At 38.6% G+C, this 20,119-nt stretch overlaps 1 protein-coding gene across 7 annotated transcripts in view; it reads left to right on the forward strand.

Moving 5' to 3' along the window:
* The window catches only part of cdc42bpaa (CDC42 binding protein kinase alpha (DMPK-like) a), a 44,793-nt gene extending 24,890 nt beyond the window's left edge, over positions 1-19,903 (forward strand). For 2 of the 7 annotated variants that reach the window (XM_060879582.1, XM_060879584.1), the window contains 31 exons: positions 739-818; positions 1,120-1,280; positions 1,432-1,551; positions 1,657-1,790; positions 1,976-2,218; positions 2,313-2,423; positions 3,004-3,251; positions 3,393-3,498; positions 5,810-5,934; positions 6,069-6,174; positions 6,306-6,454; positions 6,663-6,754; positions 6,885-6,961; positions 7,216-7,254; positions 8,727-8,846; positions 8,949-9,032; positions 9,411-9,516; positions 9,605-9,741; positions 9,895-10,034; positions 10,718-10,799; positions 11,310-11,529; positions 11,629-11,691; positions 11,785-12,378; positions 12,465-12,562; positions 12,779-12,863; positions 13,471-13,594; positions 13,748-13,865; positions 14,887-15,004; positions 15,147-15,310; positions 15,907-15,981; positions 16,925-19,903. In XM_060879582.1, coding sequence (XP_060735565.1) covers positions 739-818; positions 1,120-1,280; positions 1,432-1,551; positions 1,657-1,790; positions 1,976-2,218; positions 2,313-2,423; positions 3,004-3,251; positions 3,393-3,498; positions 5,810-5,934; positions 6,069-6,174; positions 6,306-6,454; positions 6,663-6,754; positions 6,885-6,961; positions 7,216-7,254; positions 8,727-8,846; positions 8,949-9,032; positions 9,411-9,516; positions 9,605-9,741; positions 9,895-10,034; positions 10,718-10,799; positions 11,310-11,529; positions 11,629-11,691; positions 11,785-12,378; positions 12,465-12,562; positions 12,779-12,863; positions 13,471-13,594; positions 13,748-13,865; positions 14,887-15,004; positions 15,147-15,310; positions 15,907-15,981; positions 16,925-17,056 — 4,251 coding nt within the window. In that variant the 3' untranslated portion in view covers positions 17,057-19,903. Of the gene's footprint in view, positions 1-738; positions 819-1,119; positions 1,281-1,431; positions 1,552-1,656; positions 1,791-1,975; positions 2,219-2,312; positions 2,424-3,003; positions 3,252-3,392; positions 3,499-5,809; positions 5,935-6,068; positions 6,175-6,305; positions 6,455-6,662; positions 6,755-6,884; positions 6,962-7,215; positions 7,255-8,726; positions 8,847-8,948; positions 9,033-9,410; positions 9,517-9,604; positions 9,742-9,894; positions 10,035-10,717; positions 10,800-11,309; positions 11,530-11,628; positions 11,692-11,784; positions 12,379-12,464; positions 12,563-12,778; positions 12,864-13,470; positions 13,595-13,747; positions 13,866-14,109; positions 14,290-14,886; positions 15,005-15,146; positions 15,311-15,537; positions 15,982-16,924 lie in introns of all 7 variants that reach the window. The other 5 variants (XM_060879585.1, XM_060879587.1, XR_009649116.1 and 2 more) reach the window with 4 other exon arrangements.
* The last annotated feature ends 216 nt before the right edge of the window (positions 19,904-20,119 follow it).

The raw sequence follows: 20,119 nt of genomic DNA on the forward strand, positions 1-20,119 counted from the left end.
GTTACATTTTTCATTACAGTCTAGTGTTTCTACCTATTGATTGAGAATTGAATCATGATTAACTAAATCATTTTTGATTTTTCCAAGTTAAAGGTGGGGTCTCTTGTTTGAAAGCCAATGTTGACATTTGAAATCACCAAAACAAACACGCCCCTAACCCAAATGGGTCCGACCCCTGTTTTGAAAGCTCCGCCCACACATACGCCAGACAAGTATAACCCAGACAAGTATTATGGCGGAACCTGTTGGGGCACCTGACCGAGGGTATATTTTTATTGATAAATGAACTCAATGAGTAATACTATGGTAATACAAATGTGTTTTTGTAGTACTGTGTGTTGTACTGAGAGGTTTATCTCCGTTTCACGCGGAAGATGTTCAGTTCTCTCCAGCGCTGGAAAGCTGATCCTATATTAACACGGGTCCTGCTTCTTGCCTTATCGTAAGCCTTTCTTCGCTGTCTTTCTTTGTTTTTATCCTCCATGTCAATGTTAAAACCGCTTTATGCTAATGTCACACATGCACACTGAACATTCACACATGCACACTGAACATATTGACAAGACACGCCCCTTTCTGCTCATTGGCTACACGTTAGTTTTGTTTTTGTTTTGTTTGGTGGCCCAACACAGTTTTCTGAAGCGTGTCTTAAACAACGGAGAGACCCCACCTTTAAGTGTTTGTGTTTTGCTAAAAATTGTGCCTTATTTATATATTTGTTTGTTTATTTTTGTCCAGGAGACAATGCCTCCTCCCTCAATAGCAGCTTTCTCTGGACATCATCTTCCTTTTGTAGGCTTTACTTACACTAGTCAATGGTAAGCTTAACAATAAACAATCTTTGTATTTTCAGTTCTGCAGAGAAATTCACTCTTGTGAAAGGAGACTTTTTCAGAATTAAATACAGATTGCAGAAAAGTAATTTGGTAATACATAGGATTTGTTCATTATTCCCAACCTCCCAAGCAATAGTAAATGCTTGCTTAATTTGCTTAATTGTCCAGATTTTCTTTTCAAGTCATTGGATTAGATTGTACTGAATGGTGGATAAAAGAATTGAAACAAAATGGGGAAAATTGGATTGATGTTTGGGTTGATCTTCTGGCCTCCGTCCACCAGCTCTTTATCTGACTGTGGGTGTCTGCGCGAGTCTGCAGCACCTGTGCAGATGGATGTCTGTGTACAGCGCAGCTTGGAGGAGAGCCTAGCCACTGAGGCATACGAGAGGAGGCTCCGCCGTCTGGAGCAAGAAAAATTGGAGCTCAGTCGCAAACTGCAGGGTCAGTCTAAACTAATACTTCTAAACTAATCACATGATCTGAGGCACCATGTATGTTCTACTGATTGTAATTGACTGTTAAGAGTTCAGTTTCAGTGACATTTATTTTAGTCATGTAAAATCAGCTCATTAATTTCTATCTTGTATTTAAGAGTCAACTAAGACCGTGCAGGCTTTGCAGCATGCTGGAGATACTCCCATCTCTGCTAACAAGGACACTGAGATCCGAAGCATGAAAGAAGAAATTGAGACTCTAAAGAAGCAGATTGCTGGTAACTAAATATTTCTTCAACATTGGTCATTCTTGCCCCTCTTTTCTTTTTTCTTTTCATGTTTTTGACTGGTTTGCCACTTATTCCTGTTTTGTCGCTCCTCAGACTCTGGTCAGTTGGAGCAGAAGTTGGAACAGGCCAGTGCAACACGGAAAGATATGGAGGAGTCTGCCAAACGCCTCTGCTCTTTAGAGAAACAGATAAAAATCATGAAGCAGGAGAGAGAGAACATGCAAAAGGTACAGCCTTGTGAACAGCCTGTAAATCTCTGCTTCTTACTGGTCAACTAAGTTAAAATGCTGAATGCTCAACTCAAAATGCTGAGATCTTTAGTTGGCCCTTTTAAGGCTTGTCTTTTATTATGTGTGAACTTTTTGCTAGTGCTGTGTCTCCAGCCTAAACTAAAGCCTGGTGTGTTGTGTAGGAGCTGGCGGAGTCTGCAGAGAAGATGAAGGCTCAGGGGAAGGAGCTGAAGGAGGCCGGGAGCCAGAGAAAGCTAGCTATGCACGAGTACTCAGAGATGAGTGAGCGATTGACAGAGCTGCGTTCTCAAAAACAGCGTCTGAGTCGCCAACTACGAGACAAAGAGGAGGAGATGGATGCACTCAACCAGAAGCTGGAGGGCCTGAGGCTCGATTTGCGCAAAGTAGAAAGAACAAAAAAAGAGGTGGGGAGAATTCTGAGATGTCAAACCAGAGTTTTTAATCAGATCTTTAAAAAATGTAACGACGCATGCTTGTGGATTTATATATTTGCATCAGGTGGAAGCCCAGGCTGAGGAGCATGCTTTGGAAGCCCAGAAAGAGAAGAAGCTGAGGGATCGCAGTGAACAGTACAGCAGGCAACTGGAGGAAGAACTGGCGGCAATGAAGGTTTATTAAACTTGCTTTGTTTTGCTTTTGTTTTGTTTTTTTGCAGATACTTGCATCCACAGTGACTTGCATCAATGTTATTTAAAGGACTGTTCCTTTGATCTAAACTCTGTGTACCAAAACTATACATGTAATTAACATAAACAATTATTTAAATGTTTCCCTGTACTGAGAAATAAACAGTAAACTGTTTTTAAAACTCCCTTATAATGGATGAATAAGGGCATTTAATAAAATGTTGCAGTTCGTGACTAACCTTTTTTGTAGATTGCTTTGATGACTGTAAATTACAGGCTACACTGGTGTGTACTTTTATAGATGGCAATTAATATTCAGACAGATATGTTGGAAAAGTAACCAAAGCACTGTTATGCAAATTTGTATCTAAAAGATAGATTCTTACATTATGCGTGGGTTTTTACCTACCTACACAGTTCTGTTTTTTCCTCTTTATAGTGAAATTTGTCAAAATTATTGCTTATGCTACAATCCTGGTTGTTAGAGATTAGGGTGAAAAATCTGGAGTACTTTCCTAATCGAGACCTGGATGTCTAATAATTTGTGATATTCTTGTTCACAGCAAAAGCAGGCTGGTCGCACCCCTTCTGCTGGAGCCCCTGATCAACACCAGGAGCTCAGTAAGCTGCGTGCCGACCTGGAGAAGAAAACAGTGTTTTATGAGGAGGAGATGTCTCGTCGTGATGTTCAACATGCCAACGAGCTGAAGAGTCTGAAAAAGGAACTACGTGATGCTGATGCACAACAGCTCTCTTTAAACAAAGAAATAATGATGTTAAAAGACAAGCTAGAAAAGACTCGCAGAGAAAGGTACAGCACTGGTGTCAAAACCCACCGAAAATGTGTACATTTGTTATTTTCCTGTTGGTGCATTCAAAGAGGTTTTCCTTATAGAACTAATGTGTTTATTGTAAAACGGCAATAAACGTTGTTATTTCCTCACATCCACAGTCAGAACGAACGAGAGGAGTTTGAAACGGACTACAAACAAAAGTACGAGAGGGAACGAGTGCTGCAGATGGAAGAAAACAAGAAACTGTCCAGTGAACTGGATAATGTGAGCATTCTGCTTGTACCTGTCTGCCCTATTGTGCTTGCTCTTCTTTCTGTTAAAAAAAAAAACAAAACAAAAAAAAAACACTTGCATACTTGCCACCTATATCGTCTTACATCCTGTACATCAAGCTTTTTTTTTGTGTTACCCAAGTCTAAATTCAGAGCTGGGTGTTCTTTTTTTTTTTTGGTTACATTAAATGACTGCAGCCAGTCGGCTTTGATTCATTCGTTAATCAAACGTGTTGTCGAGCATCATGCTGATTTCTAGAAGATCCAGGCAGGCAAAGCACCTACTGGGACATATGAAAATCTTTATAGAGACCATATGTATGACGCACTACCCTTTAGACAGCCTGTATACTTAGACAGAACATTCTGGCGTCAGGAAGCCTGGCTGCTTTAGCAACAAAAGACCAAAGGCTATAAGAGCGCTTGAGCAGAATGTCTTGCCTTATAAGTTCCCACAAAGGGTGTCTTCTTACTCCAACACTGTACCTCCCCTTACACCAACCCCATGCACTATTACAGGACTGCTTTAATAACAGAACAGGGTCATGGGCCTTGTTGATTGCGGCTGTAAAAAAAAAAAAAAAACAGTTTGAATTTGAATTAGTGAGCGTCAGTAGAATGCAGATATTGAGTATTTGTAATATACAGAAATGATCAAACATTTGTTTTTCAAAAGCATTAATGGAGCTTTAGGTTGAATAAGGAAGAAACAACATGCCTCTGTTAAGAATTATTTTCATTGCTATAAACTAAACATGTGCATCTGTCAGAATTTTGTTGGGAAGGCAGTGAGCAGCATGCAGCATTTACAAACAGAATAAATGCACACGTGAAAGTAGAATTTGAGAAACATGATCAGTCAGTGCACTGAGAGCAGAGTATGTGCAATATTAGAAATAATCAGTCCGTGTGGTTGGATGCTTCACCGATTCTTGAAATAAACACAATCTTCTCAATTCTGATGTCAGCAAATCGCCGTGTTTAAACAAGATAGGCAGAGCTCGGACTTCACAGATTGGTTTATGTTTATGAATGGAACTGCCGCTAGAGGAGGCTTAAGGGAGCAGCTGTGGTTGTTTTTTTGGATTATTTACTGTATGCAGGGACTGAAAAAACTTGGATTTACTGAATCAGCACTAGTGGTCCGCAGATTTAACACAAACCAGACAGATTCTCTCCTGGTTGTGTGTAAACATTCAAATTATTTACTGAGTGTGTTTTATTTTGGACATTTTTAAATCTTATTTCTCATTATTTATAAAGACACACACACAAGGGTGTCATTTTAATCAATAAGTGTTCACAGCAGACCTAACAACCTGTACTTATTTTCAATAGGCATGTTGAGTTCAGAGTGTAATAGTATGAGTCTCAAAAATGCACCAAAAGAACAGTTTTCTTTGTCCACCTAATAAAACCAGCAGATGTGCCAATCGACACAGGAATGTGGACTGACTGAGAATCGCATAGGTTATTTGAACTCTGAAACTCCCAGGAAGCGCCACCTTATTTCCCCAGCTCACATTAGTGGCCTCTCATTTCAGCCTTGCTTTCTCTTTTTTTTATTTTTGTTTGTTGTTTTGAGTTCATTAATGATAAAATAAAATCAGTCATCCTTATATAAATACACATGATGATACCAAGCTTGCTATTTTTTTAAATTGCAAAATGTATTTGATGACCTGTGTTTCCAAACACATTATCGCAGGTTGTCATAGTTTTAGCACTTAGCAGTATCATTTAAATAACCCTTAAAACATGGGCACATATTTTAGGCTAAAAGATTAATAGAGTGCTCTATAACTCTGACTGTCACACTGATCTGCACACTAAAGCATTTTCTACTAGTTCTTCTCTGATCAGAACCTGAGTATTTAAATAATTAGATACCATTGCAGACCATATGCTACATTGACTGTCAGTGAACCATTCGTCATACTTTATATTATAAGTAACGCACAGTATTGTTTTAACTGGCAGTAGCCTTTTTAAATCGGAGAGGGTGAAATAAAAATTCTAATATATTCTCTGTCATATAAATGTAATTCTGTACAAAAATGAATTTCACTGGTCATAACAATTCCATGTTACAGTAACAGTGGATGATTGATCAGTGTTATACAAGTATTTTATTTACTTGTGATGTTTCAGAAAACTTTATTGCAGTTAAACAGAATACCAGTTTTATTATTATTATTGCCCTTGTATTAAATTTTTTTTTTAGAAGCATGGTTATTACTTTAAATAGAAATGATTGTCATACCTGTAAGTCATGGTAATCTGTCAATTCTGTGTGTGTCTAGTTGATGATCACGTATACGAAGCTGAACAGCAATCACAAACAGCTGGAGGAGGAAATGAGGGAGCTGGCTGATAAGAAAGAGAGTGTTGCCCACTGGGAAGCTCAGATCACCGAGATCATACAGTGGTGTGTGACCCATAAAAAAGAAAACTGGCTTACTAGTTCAGCAAATATTTGCTAGAAGTATTTTTTTGTGATCTAATAGTCTTGTGATCTAATAGTCTTGAGGTGTATTGAAATGTTTAAGCTTTGTTCCACAGGGTGAGTGATGAGAAAGATGCACGTGGCTACCTCCAGGCGCTGGCTTCAAAGATGAATGAGGAGCTGGAGGGCCTGAGAAACACTAGTCTTGGTGCTCGCTCTACGGTAGAGTTTGTTTGTTTGTTCGTATGGGCTCAGATCTTTTGACCGTTTGAAATTATCTCTTAATATTTAGCTAATGAGAAAGCACTGAATTTTTTTTTTTTTTTTTTTACTGCATTTCTCTATCATGACAGGACATGCCGTGGAAGATGCGAAGATTAGCTAAGCTAGACATGTCTGCCCGCCTTGAGCTGCAGTCTGCGCTGGACTCTGAGATAAAAGCAAAACAAACCATCCAAGATGAGCTCAACAAAGTAAAGGCCGCCAACATGGCCACTGAGTGGTAAAGCAATTCATTGTACTCTAAATTTTCTTGCCGTCTATTAGGATTCTGAATAGAAGCCAAGGCACTAATAAATAGAAGACGATGTCAACCAGTTGTGGACAAAGAGCTTGAATTTTTTCCATTATTATTAGTGTTATCAGGCTAGAAGACTAGGAGCTGTGCACAAATTCCTTCATCATTTGAATGTTCTTTTTTTGTCCTTCAGCAAACTCCAGGATTCTGAACAGAGGAACCAGGAATTACAGGCAGAGATAGAGAGACTGAAACGAGAAACAGAAGAACTACGTTTGTCTAAGGGTAAATTCTAGCTTCTTCCTACAGTGGATGCACTCGCACTGTTTTGATCTACGAAGTTTTATGATTATTTATTTATTTTATTTTATTTTATTTTATTTTATTTTATGAAATCATTTTCCTTGTCTTGTAGGTGTAAAGCACCAAGATTCACAGAACTCCTTCCTTGCATTCCTGAATGCCCCAAACTCTGCTGTGGAACACTTTGAGGTTAATACTGATAAACTGAGCACTAATATGAATGTAATACTGTTGGGGTATTTAACAAGTTTCTATAACTTTGAGTGTTGTATTCCATCATAATTGTTTCTTTTTGTGATTTTTCTCCTTTTATCCCCCAGCCATGAAGGCTTGTTTTCTTCCAAAATATTTTGATATGCCCTCTCTGAAAATATCTTTTTCATTAATCTGAATAATTGACATGATCTACTCCTTGATTTTAATTTTTTTTGTTTATATTGAAGCGATCTCCTGCCTGTGGTCAAGCCAGCAAAGGCAGACATGTAAGCTCCTGGTTTGTCTTGATGGTACATTGGGTGCAGTGATTTATTTATTTTATTTTATTTTATTTTTTTTGTATTCTCATTGTCTGTGGCTGTAATGCATGCATTTACTTTCTTGTCTCTGGCATGACTCTGGACTTGCTCCTGGGCATCACTGTGATTTGTATTATTAAGGTCATAACCTATGGATGTGATCTATGCTGATGCTCAGTTTTATGTCTGTGAACTGGGATGGGGCTCCTTTCTCAACCTTTGTATATTTTACATGTCCTTCTGTTAAGGCCATATTTAAAATTACGTACTTAAAGCAAGATTAAAAATAAAATAAGTGAGTAATTTTTTGTTCTCAATCAGGAAATGCTCTCTATAATCACAATCAAGGTTTCAGTTTTATAGAACAGTTCTAATGGGTTTTTTTATGGAATAGCATGTTTGTTTTTTTTGGCATGTATTTTCACCATTTTCAAGGCATGATTTGTTTAATTTGGTTGGTTGGTTTCTTTTTTTACTTGAAGGATACTTGGTACAGGTATGTACAGCATATGGCCAAAGGTTTGTGGACACCTGACCATCACACACATTAGTTTTCCCCCAAACCACTGCCACAAATTTGCTACAAATGCTGTATCATTACAATTTCTATTTACTAAAACCAAGACATCCAAGCATATTATGTTATGACATGCCCCTGTGCACAAAATGAGGTCCATGAAGACATGTTTTGTCAAGGTTGGAGTGAAAGAACTCGAGTGTCCTGCACAGACCTCCTGCTCAACCCCACTGAACATCTTTGGGATGAACTGGAATGCTCTAGGCTTCCTCACCCTACATCAGTGCCTGACCTTAATAATGCTCTTGTGACACAAGGAGAAAATCCTCACAGCCACACTTCAATTATGTAATGATGGTCAGGTGTCCATGTACTTTTGGCCTTTTAGTGTATTTTCAAAGGCACAATCATGAACTTGTTGAATTTATTGTACTTGTATTTGAAGAATCTAAATACCAAGCAACATTATTGTTTCTCTTCAGAGCTCTTTGTGTGAAATTTGCATTTAAATTAGCACAAGGCAAGATGCTTGTTCTGAAATTCATGATTGGGGCTTTAACTTTTCCAAACTTTGGTGTGCATCCATAATGTACATGGTTTGTCAAGGACATTCCATGCAAGCAATCATGGCGTAATTAAGATTTGCCTGGGATCTTAGGGCTCTAGAACCACTGTTTTATTATAAAACATTATTGTGTGAAGATTTCATTCATTGTTTTTATCTTAAAAGCCTAATTGGATTTTGCTGTTTATAGGAAGTTATAGAACATTCCAACTGTAGGCACTGTGATGTGTATTAAGTCGTTTTCACAGCACAACTTTTAAAAATATCTATGAATCCTAGGAAACTCTTAATTAGTGTAAAAATTAGGGTTAGTATTTTCACTTTGTGACTGACTCATCATCTTCCCCGTCTCTTCAGGTTGACTCCATCGACAACTTCAGCCTGTCAAACACGCCGTCCCGTGATGATGATCGCAAGTCCCAACTTGTATCCCACTCTCGTTCTCCTTCCACCACCAGTGATCTGGAGCCTCTAGAGGTGCTCTTTGAAGCACACACTCAAATGTGGTATAGTGAAGCATGATAATTGTTGAACAGTTCACTATGTCAATAATGCTAACGAATCGCTTTACTCTTCCAGCCGATAGATTATCCTCATAGAGGTACACAGACTCCGACCATGCGATCAGGAGGGTACAGCAGCTCTGGGTTTACCACACCTAAGGTATCGTCTTCTATTTATTGATTTATGTATGTTAATTATTGCATATTCTCTGTATGCCCAAGTCAATTATTGGTGTTAAAACGATCATTAAATTTGTAGTCAGTGTTTTCTGACATTTCATTAATATTTCATAACTCCTAGTTAGATAGCTGACAGTAAACTATATGCTAAGCCTCTGTAACTTGGTTCTGTAAGTGAGAGAAAATCAGTACTAGGACTCTTATCTCAACATGCACATCAATCATGATGGTTGCAAATTCATAATAGTTCCTTGTTTGAAAGCCTGGGTTTGAGTATCAAAACTTCTTTTGGGGTTAATGAAGTTACATGAACTTTTTTGAGTTCTTTGTATTTAGATTTTTTTTGACTCCCTTACAGCCAAAAGCCCACCAGTTTGTGGTAAAGACCTTCACTGCTCCCACCAAGTGTAACCAATGCACATCTCTGATGGTGGGACTCATCCGACAAGGCTGTATATGTGAAGGTAATGTAAGCTATAACAAATATTTATAAAATAACTTGGAGATCTTTATGATGGTTTTCATTTACCTGCTCTCGCTGATTTCCTGCAGTCTGCAACTTCTCGTGTCATGTGACATGTGCAGACAAAGCCCCCGCCGTGTGTCCTATTCCACCAGACCAAACGAAAGGTCCACTGGGTATCGACACACAGAAAGGCATTGGCACAGCTTATGAGGGCCATGTTAGGGTAAGAAGCTCTGCTCTCTACCGTCATCAGTTCCACAGTTAATTTAATTTGTTAGAGTCTTAACTTTCTGCATTCACTGTGCAGTATGGATATATAAGGTGGCGTTATATAAAAGTTAAATAAATCCTCACTCTCTTTATCATTTCTTTTTAGGTACCTAAACCAGCAGGGGTGAAGAAAGGCTGGCAAAAGGCCCTGGCTGTTGTGTGTGACTTTAAATTGTTCCTCTATGAGCTTGCAGAAGGCAAGGTCGCACAGCCCAGCGTAGTGGTTAGTCAGGTCATCGACATGAGGTCAGTCATTACCGACACCAGTCATGTTTGTGTACAGTATAATTTTAAAAATGATTGCCATCCTCCTTGCCTGTGAACGGTGAACAGTATAAAACATTACAACAAAGTGGTTTGTGTAATAATGACAAATTTTACTACGATGGAAGATGTTTAAAAATACGAGCAGCGTGTTTAAACACTAAGCTAAACAATCTGACCAGACTCTCATGCTCCTTGTTTTAGAAACTTTGACACAAAACATAATTTCTTTTACACATGTGACTTGGTCTTGTATTACATGTGCAGTGCATATTGTTAGATTACAGATTTTTCATGTCAGTACTTCAGTTTACTGACAAATTTACATAACACTGGTCTTATGAGAGGCAGGATATGTTAGCAGTGTCAGGCCTATGACTGTCTCTGCTGACCGATTCAATGTTCTGATCTGTAACATCATTTTATTTTGAAATACAGATGCTCGATGTTAGATGCTGTTTTGTCTCCAATGTGGAGAGGAGTATTCTCTCAAATAGTTCAACTGTCAAAACGATTAATCAGAGGAATTAGGATAGTCTGCCTGTTAAGCATCCTGCTGCAAACATAACCAAGTACAAATCAGGATGTAGCAATATAAATGAATATTGTGAACAGAGCGGCCTGTTAAGGATGCTTAGAATTGTCTGAAAATTTCCTTTCTGCAGGGATGAGGATTTTTCTGTCAGCTCAGTACTATCATCTGATGTCATTCATGCCAATAGGAAGGACATTCCCTGTATTTTCAGGGTGAGTTGAATCCTGGGTTGTGCTTGTTTGTTTAGTTTTAATTAAAACATAATGGCTCTTAATTCAGGAGCTATAATTTATGTTTGATTATCTTAATGTTGTACTATACTTAACATCAACTTTTTTAGCAGAAGGCACAGAAGCTAGTGCATTTACCAGGACAAAATAAACAAATAAAAATAATTCATCAATGCATTTTTTGTCATCACTGCAAATTATTTAAACATCTTTAAATCTGATTTACAAATGAATCAATTAAGGTTGTGCCTGTAAGTTACATATGACCTGATGGAGCACAATTACCATGAGCTCAAGGGCTAGTAAAAATATGAAAGATGTTTGGATGAAGGTTTCTTCATATGCAAGCTTACTTGAACAAAAAGCTTTCTTACATGTGTGTGTGACAACTTTTTTTGATGTAGCACAGCATGAATTGGCTTGTTCCACTTTATGCAACGTTTGGCTCTGCTACCATTCCATTATGAAATGTTTCCTGTTATCTCCCTTTAGGTTACAGCTTCACAGCTGTCTGCATCTGGCAGTAAAAAATGCTCCATCCTGATCCTGGTTGAAAGTGACCAGGAGAAGAATAAGTGGGTGGGACTGCTGAATGAGCTACACCGTCTCCTAAAGAAGAACAAGTTAAAGGAGCGCTCTGTTTATGTCCCTAAAGAAGCTTATGACAGCACACTCCCTCTTATTAAAACCACCCAGTCTGCTGCTATTATAGGTGCTGTTTCAACACAACGACAGAGTAGTAAAAGCACGTTGCACTCTCTGCAGCCCTCTGCATTCCTACTAATCTATTTACATTTTATTTTATTTACAGATCATGAGAGGATAGCCCTGGGCAATGAGGAGGGGCTGTTTGTCATCCATGTCACCAAAGATGGTAAGCCTCATGTTGTACTATTGGAAGCTGATGTTATTGTCATAATTTTTCTTTCTCCTGACCTCCCTCATTTCTTTCTGCTTTGTCTCTCAGAAATTATCAAGGTAGGGGATAATAAAAAGGTCCATTTGATTGACCTGATTCCCTCTGAGCAGCTGCTAGCTGTCATCTCTGGCCGTAACCGCCACGTTCGACTTTTCTCCATGGTGGCTCTGGACGATCGGGACTCGGACTTTTGTAAGCTTCCTGAGACTAAGGGCTGCCAGACGTTGGTGTCTGGCACGGTGAAGCATGGTGCTCGCCCCTGCCTGTGTGTTGCCATGAAGAGACAGGTAATCTGCTATGAGCTCAATAAGGGTAAAACACGGCACCGGAAGCTGCGCGAGATGCAGGTGCCCGGGGTGGTGCAGTGGATGGCTCTACAGGGGGATAAGCTGTGTGTAGGTTACCAAGCTGGATTCCTACGCTACAGCTTGCAAGGAGATGGGCCTCCAATTAGCCTGCTCCACCCGGAGGACCACACCCTGGCTTTCATAGGGCAACTGGGTTTGGATGCTCTCTGCGCTGTGGAAATTTCCAGCAAAGAGTTACTCCTGTGCTTTAGCAGCATCGGCGTTTATGTTGACTGCCAGGGTAGACGTTCACGCCAGCAGGAGCTGATGTGGCCGGCTGTGCCAACGGCCTGTTGTAAGTGCTGTCAACACTAATAATCTGTCAGATGATCACTCTAATTGTGTTTGCAAAGAACCACATTTGTATTTTGTTCTCTGCAGGTTATAATGCACCTTACTTATCAGTGTACAGCGAGAATGCCGTGGATGTGTTTGATGTGAACAGTATGGAGTGGATTCAGACAATTCCTCTGAAAAAGGTAAATATTTAACACACGCATGTCACACAGCTAGTGTTTAGCTAGTATTTAGTTAGTATTATTTGTAGTTTATATAGCTGTTTAAATCTGTGTATTTAGCCACTCTTTATATTTTGTTATAAAAATGAATACATTTAAATTTATTGTAAGTAGCAAGTTAGAATCTGATGCATGCTGTAACAGATCTGCTATGATTTTGTTGCTCGTTGTGTTTAGGTTCATCCTCTGAATACTGACGGCTCATTAAACCTGCTAGGGCTTGAGACAGTACGGCTAATCTACTTTAAAAATAAAACCGCAGGTTTGTGTCATCTGAATCTTGGGGGTGTGATGATTTATAAAAATTCAATTCGATATTACATGATGTCTCAAAGTGACATATTTCCATACTGAAAAATAAGCATTGCATGAATGTATATTAGGTTTTCTTTTTCAGCTGATTAAAACATTCAAAATTGAAAAGACAAAACAAATCCTGTGCATTAGAAGGTAGCCAAAGTTTTACTTGGCTCATGTAGGTAGCTTATGTCTCAAGTGTACAAGGTTGCCAGACCTCAGACAAATGTTCACCCAAAATACATCTCACAAACCACACATATACTCTGAGTCAAACCCTGGGGCAGTTGCACAGGAGCATAAATCTTTCTTTATTTTCTTAGTCTATGCAACTTATTTTTTCACCAATATCTTTGTATGAAATCTGTCCCATGTCCCACGACAAACCTTGAGTAACCTCAGGGAATTGTTGTTTGCTCGTGTAAACACAGGATTACGTCACTGACTACATAATCATGTCATTTTATAATCATCACGGATTACATTTCCTCAGTAATTTAACCAACACTGTTCTCTATTTGGGAAGTTGAATGCGGTGAAAGTGCCTGTGCTGATAATGTCATCTGTTACAGAGGGAGACGAGCTGGTGGTTCCAGAGACGTCTGATAACAGCCGGAAGCAGATGGTGCGCAGTATGACAAGCAAACGCCGCTTTTCCTTCAGAATACCAGAGGAAGAGAGGCTTCAACAACGGAGGTGAAAGAAATTTACACACCTACCAGCATGTACAGATCAGTGCCTGGATACAAATATAAAGAGAACACCAATGTTTGGTTTGCAATATTCTTGAAGGGTAAAAATCCTCCTCCTCACTGTTTTGCTTTCTTGTTATTTTCTTTTATGCTTTAGAGAGATGCTTAGAGATCCTGAGATGAGGAATAAGTTGATTTCAAATCCAACCAACTTCAATCATGTTGTTCATATGGGTCCTGGAGATGGGATCCAAATACTTAAAGACCTACCAATGGTAAAATCTGGAAAAATAACAAATGCTTACATTTCTTCCTCCTGCCTCCATCCCATTTATTTCCACTTGTCCTATTTATTTTGTATCATGCCTATTCCTGATATTTTTTGGTATTGTCTTTCCCCTTCTAGTACCCGATTCAGTTGTCAGCTCTATCAATCTAAGATGCCAGTGGCTACTTTTTTCTCCATTTCATACTATTTCTGTTTCACTCTCGCACTCTGTCTTCGCTCTTGTGCTGTAGCCTGGTTCTCCTCTCCCCTCTCCCTGCCTGCGTCTCATCTCAACTCCCACCAGCTTTGAGCATGTCTATCACATGACTGTCACCTCTGCTGACAACTTCCTGTTCCAGGATTCCCCACTTTCCTCCTACTCCCCATCCCTAAGCTCTGCTCCTGGGACTCCTGCTTCCATCAGCTCACTGGTAGGATCAGGGATGTTGCATAAATTTATCGACCTTTAGAAGGAGGCCTTTATTTACAAAAATCTGAACACATATTAATTGCGTCTGTGACAATGTCAGAAGTAATGGTAAAAGACATACATTTGTGCTATAGAAGCAGGTTCTATTCATTGTCAGTAGACATGGAAAGGTCAAATCTCAAAAAGACTCTAAACTGAATTCTGGAGTTATTACCTGAACATTGTTGTATTAAATTGCACTAAATCTGAGGCATCACATGGCAAGGGGCAAAATGTAACTATTAGACCTCTGTTTATTTTGTGTCTTTTAGGAAGGAACTCCTCAAATTTGATAGTCATTAAGCCAATCATGTAAATTGGATACCACATCCTTTTTTTTTTTTTCCATTTAAGTTTAAACCTTCACTCGTGAAAAATCCCACTTACCAGCACTGGGTTGGATAGTACATTTCCCAAAAGATTTAAACATGAAGGAAAATACACAGCACAATTATTATTTTGATGAACAAAAACGTAAACATGCAGATAAACACCGATAGCTTATAGAGTTTTACTGTTTGCCTTTAATATTACTAATAAATCTGTAAATCCTCTGCAGAATGTGCGTCCTCAGGAGAGCCGTGGAGTTTTGGGCGGCTCTGTCAGCATCCCCTCTATTAGCAAGGCCAGACCTGAACCAGGCCGGTCCATGAGTGCCAGCAGTGGCCTTGGCACACGTGAGTTCCTGCAGCTGAGCTATATAAGAAACTATAAAAAGCATATTTGGGGGAAGAAAAAAAAAAAGGACAATAATTGAAATGGCCAATTAAGAGTTTTTCACTGCTGGGATAGACATAAAGATTTGTCTTTGCCTCATAGGTTCATCCTCGCAGAATGGCAGTGCTCTTAGAAGGGAGTTCTCTAGTGGCAGTTATGGCTCCAACAAGCGGCAGACGATGACTTCACCCTCTGAGGGCTCGCTCTCGTCAGGGGGAGGCATGGACTGTGCAGGTGATGCCCCCCTGTCCCAGTTTGATAGAGAGGTGAGTAATGGCACTACGGGGAGGTTTGAAACACATTTAAGGAACACTATATGTATTATAACTGTATTCAGCTGGATAGTTACAATAACTATCAAGCAGAACACATTTCTTTCCAATTATTTTTAAAGCAGACAAAAATAACAGTGCATTTTTATTCATCTCCTTTGACTAAGAGTTTTAATTACATGATTAGTGTATTTTTTTATTCTATATATGGAATCTATAAGACTTTCAGAAAGGTAAAGTTTTCACAAAGCTTTGCTTCATTCTAATTTACACTGGGCAGCCGTGACAGGGGAAGAGGGACACTAATCACAGCCGGAATTATATTTGCTCTAAAGCACCGTATTGTTTTTAAGTCATCCATGCTGCATATAGAAAGATCTAAGCTTTTGTTTGACACTCGGAAGCCCCCTCTTTTAATAAAGGTCCTGTCCTTTCTTTGCCACGCTATGTGCATGTATTGAGTGGCACCATACCTAGAGAATGAGCGATATTGTCACACTACAGAACCACTTGCGCACCCAATACACTCTATTCCACCGCATGTATGTAGACTTCATTATGACATGTGGTCAATGTGTGACTCTGTGTAGTGGAAGGCAGTTTCTCCCACAGGCAAGACCCCTGAAGTGAAATGGACTTTAAGGACCCTGTTTAGTAGGAGAAAGGTAACCTGCAGCACTGTGTGATACAGCACCCTCTCCTGTATTCATTCCTCTAGTATCATATGAAACCATTAGACTAGAGCTGCTCTTTGTTCCTATTTGAGATCTTCATGGGTTTATTTAGATCTGAACACTGGAGTTCATTGCAGACCCATAATTTGTAAAGCACAGCTGATAGCTCTGTGACAGCAGTTTATATAAAACCCTATGAAACGCAGTCCCTTGTGTCTACAAGACGTTAACCAGGTGATGATCACCAGCACTGATGATTAGAAGAAGTAAAACACAGCTAAATTTCAAGTGTCACGTTACAACAGTTGATGGTGTTTTAGAATGATCTTAAATGGTAGTTCTTGTTGATCCTTGAAAAAAAATCTGGCCTCAAATTTCACAGAATACTTCAGTGTCAAATTATTTAATTAATCTGGGTAAATAGGAATTATTGTGACTTAAGCTTCCTTTTTTTTTTTAAAAAAAAAACTCACAGTACACAGTCAGAGGATCTGATGTGTTGAAATACTTTTAGCTCAAGTAATGTCATATCTTGGTTAGGGATTGTGCCTGGGTTTGTTTTAGACCTTTTGAAGATCTTTGACTGACTTCCCTTGGATTGAATAGCAGCTTTCTGTACAGTTCTGAAGTGTAGAAGTGGAGCTGATTGGCTCTGGTCCTGGCTGATTTAGTGTACTGCCTTGAGGCCAACCGCACAAGATCCTGATGTCTTTCTGCGGCAGTATGTCTTAGAATAGTATTACAGCCTTACTTTATTTTTTTTTATAGTGTGTGTGCGCTATCATACTCCTATATTTAGGCACCCAACCCATGTATACCAGCAATTTATTTTTCCTTTTCTTGTTATGTTAAGACTTAAATTGTGCAATTTATGTTGAGGTACAACAAAAAGTTGTTTGTGCATTTGTGTGAACATTCTCTTTTAAATCCTTAGGATTCTGATTCTCCAAGACATTCTACAGCCTCCAACAGCTCCAACCTTAGCAGCCCTCCAAGTCCATCATCTCCACATAAAAGCAAGTCTCTTTCTCTGGAGCGCAGCGAGCAGCCAGGCTGGGAGTCCTGAGGCTTGTGCCAGGCATTCATCATACTCACCCTGTACTCTGTACCCGCTCTAGAACAGCAGGATGCCTCAAATATCTGGTTTAAACAAAAACAAGCAGCAATGACTCTCAAGGAACTTATACACTACATTTGGGGCGGTGTGTGACAAGGCCCTGTATTTGTTTGTGCATGTGTGTGAATGAGTTCACATAAACAACTGCAACTCTAGTCTAATACACACATTTGATTACAGCCTTCTTTTAAGCTATTACAAAGGTTTTAACTCGCAGTGACATACTATTTTAAACTCTACGTTTAAAGAATAATGTAAATGGCTAGAATTCCCTGATCAGAAACACTTATATACAGAGACCCTTTGCTTAAAAACCAGGTGAATTTGGAGCATGATTAGAAATTGTCAGCAATTTTAGTAACTAATTAATGCTTAGAAACATTTATAACACAGAGACTAGATCGTTCCCAGCCTCAGCACTACATTTAAACTGACCTCGGCGCTCAGGTGCCACGCAGCTCTTGCATATGTAAAGCTCAGAATACAATAGAAATAGAATGAATTAAATAATGTACATAGTTTAAGTAGAGTATAATATATTATGAAAAATAACACTATTGTGAAAAGTGACTTGGCTTGGAGAGTGCTATTTTCTTTTGACTTCGAGAGTCAAAGTTTTTAAACATTTAAACAAAATACAGCCATGTTAATATTAAACAATTTTAGATTTATTTGATCCACAAATGTTCGTAGATTCACTAAATCTGCCTGGAGTTTGTTAGGGAGGTATATTACGGTAAATATACCAGGCACATGCATGCACACTCAGATAGATGTGTAGGATTACACTTGAGACCATAATAGCATAGAAACACAATCCACCAGTTACATACTCTTTGTGGTGAACGTATCCAAAACTCATCGCGGCCACCTCGTTCCTCTTCTTGCCTCCTTTAGTGCGCTTCATAGTTCCTTTAATGGAGCAATAATGCTGTTTCCAAAGATGTTTTTGTTAATTATTACCGTTTGTCTTTTATTTTATGTTTGGTTTGTTTTAAAGACTGTTTTTATGACTCACAAATAACTCAAACCATGAAACCAAACGTAGCCTGGGTGTGGCTGTACATGTATATAAAGTATAATCTGTATGTTATCACAGGATTGATGACACTTTGAAGTCACTGTTGTGTGACACTCACAAACATAATCCAGTTAAGCTTTCGAGTGCTTCTCCCAATTAGGGAGCATTCAAGGGCTTGAACTTATTCACTGGTGCATTTATCTGTTGCCTCTATTTTGTTACTTTCTGTAGCCAGTAATAAGACGTTCGGGGAGGCGGGAGGAAGGGGGTTAGTTTTATTCCCTGATGGCAAGGTGTGAAATAAACTATAAATTAACAATCGTTTTCAGGGATAGTGCCTCGTTAGACCATTAAGCACCCCTGGATCTTTTTACCTCAAATTTATGAGGCAAGCCTTTAATTATAATTTGCTTTCAAGCAGAACAACTTTCTGTACTGTATCACTGATTCCATGCAATCTTTTGGATTTATATGCATAGTGTTTTGTCAAAAAAAAAAAAAAGACTTAACTCATGCAATCATTTTAAATGTTTTTGGCAATTTTATGTGATGATTCCATTGAAGATATTTGTAGGGTCCATTAATTCATTACTTCCAGATTTCCTGATTTGTTTACAGGGGCAAGAAATGAGTTTTTTATGTAAAAGCACACCTTTGCATCTGAATAGAACAAAAGTATGTGTTGGAACCGGTTAAAATGGTCACTACAATATATTGTCAGAATATTTTCACAGCTCTGTGAATGCATTGTAGTATTTAAGGGATTTCTGTGACTTGACGTCATTATAAACTTCACTATGCTTTTTATCCACTTCACTTTTATTAACTCCAGATCTCTGACACGCCTGAAGGACATAATGAGGGACAACTGTCTGAGAGGAAAAACTCATCTAAACAGTCTACACTGGAGTTTCAGGCAACAGTATTTGAGTATACTGTTTTGCTAAGATGATTGAAATTCACTGTGGACCAGTCTGATAAACTCAGCACATTGTTTTCTTAAGTTAGCAGCTGATTTTCAGTGTGCGCTATTGTTTAGGATCATAATAATGCGGTATTACGTTGTCATATTTATTCCTACTGAATCTAAGCGATAACACTCTTTAATGTAAGCTTAATGCAGAGTGCATTTGCCTTGTGGAATTGAGGCTGTGATGGATGAGATGTTTATAGAAGCGTGATGGTACAACAGGTAGCCTTTTTGAAATGTTACTCAGGTATGTTAGAACCAATGATTTATTTTATTACAATGAGAGAGAGAGAGAGAGAGCAGGAGGAGAACACAATCGGACTGTTCCGTCTGTCACTTGGTGTTATTTTTAGACTGTTGTCGTGTAGGCCAACATTAGCGGGAGGTGCCTTAACTGAACTCGGTTACAATGGTGGGTAGTGTGATATGATTATGGATTAGACTTTTGGGGGTGAATTGAAAACAAATTGATGGTTTACTCTGCCTTGTATATTACAGCTATTTCATATCACTTATTTTCATTTTTTTTTTTTTTTGTAAGAATATGTACAGTTTTGCATGTCAGGTGTATTCACTTTAAAATTTAAGGCTGGATTTTCCAACTGTTTTTACCATATTTTATTGATCTGTGTAGTGTGGGAGCTTGGGATGTGAACAAGAATAATACCACACTTTTTTGGCACATGCTTATTTAAGGTGGATTGTCATCAAGTTTCTATTTAATTAGCCACCATTCTTTTCACATTGAGAACTCGTATCTTGACTGATTTATTTCAATAAAATGGGGAACTGTTACAAAACCAAATATTCTGGCAGACTTTTTGGATTGACACTTTTATATTACATCAGTCAGGCAGATGTGATGTGATTGTGTTTTTTTTTTTTTACTTTACATATATTTGTAAGGAATTTCTTTTTTTTGGCATAACATTACATAATGCCATGAAATCCAGCTACTGAGAAGTGGCGTATTTATGTAAATGACTTTTGAAACATTCCTCCACATGTTTAAACAGAACAG

This window comes from Tachysurus vachellii, chromosome 10 (genome assembly GCF_030014155.1).
Source record: "Tachysurus vachellii isolate PV-2020 chromosome 10, HZAU_Pvac_v1, whole genome shotgun sequence".
In the NCBI taxonomy this organism is placed as follows: domain Eukaryota; kingdom Metazoa; phylum Chordata; class Actinopteri; order Siluriformes; family Bagridae; genus Tachysurus; species Tachysurus vachellii.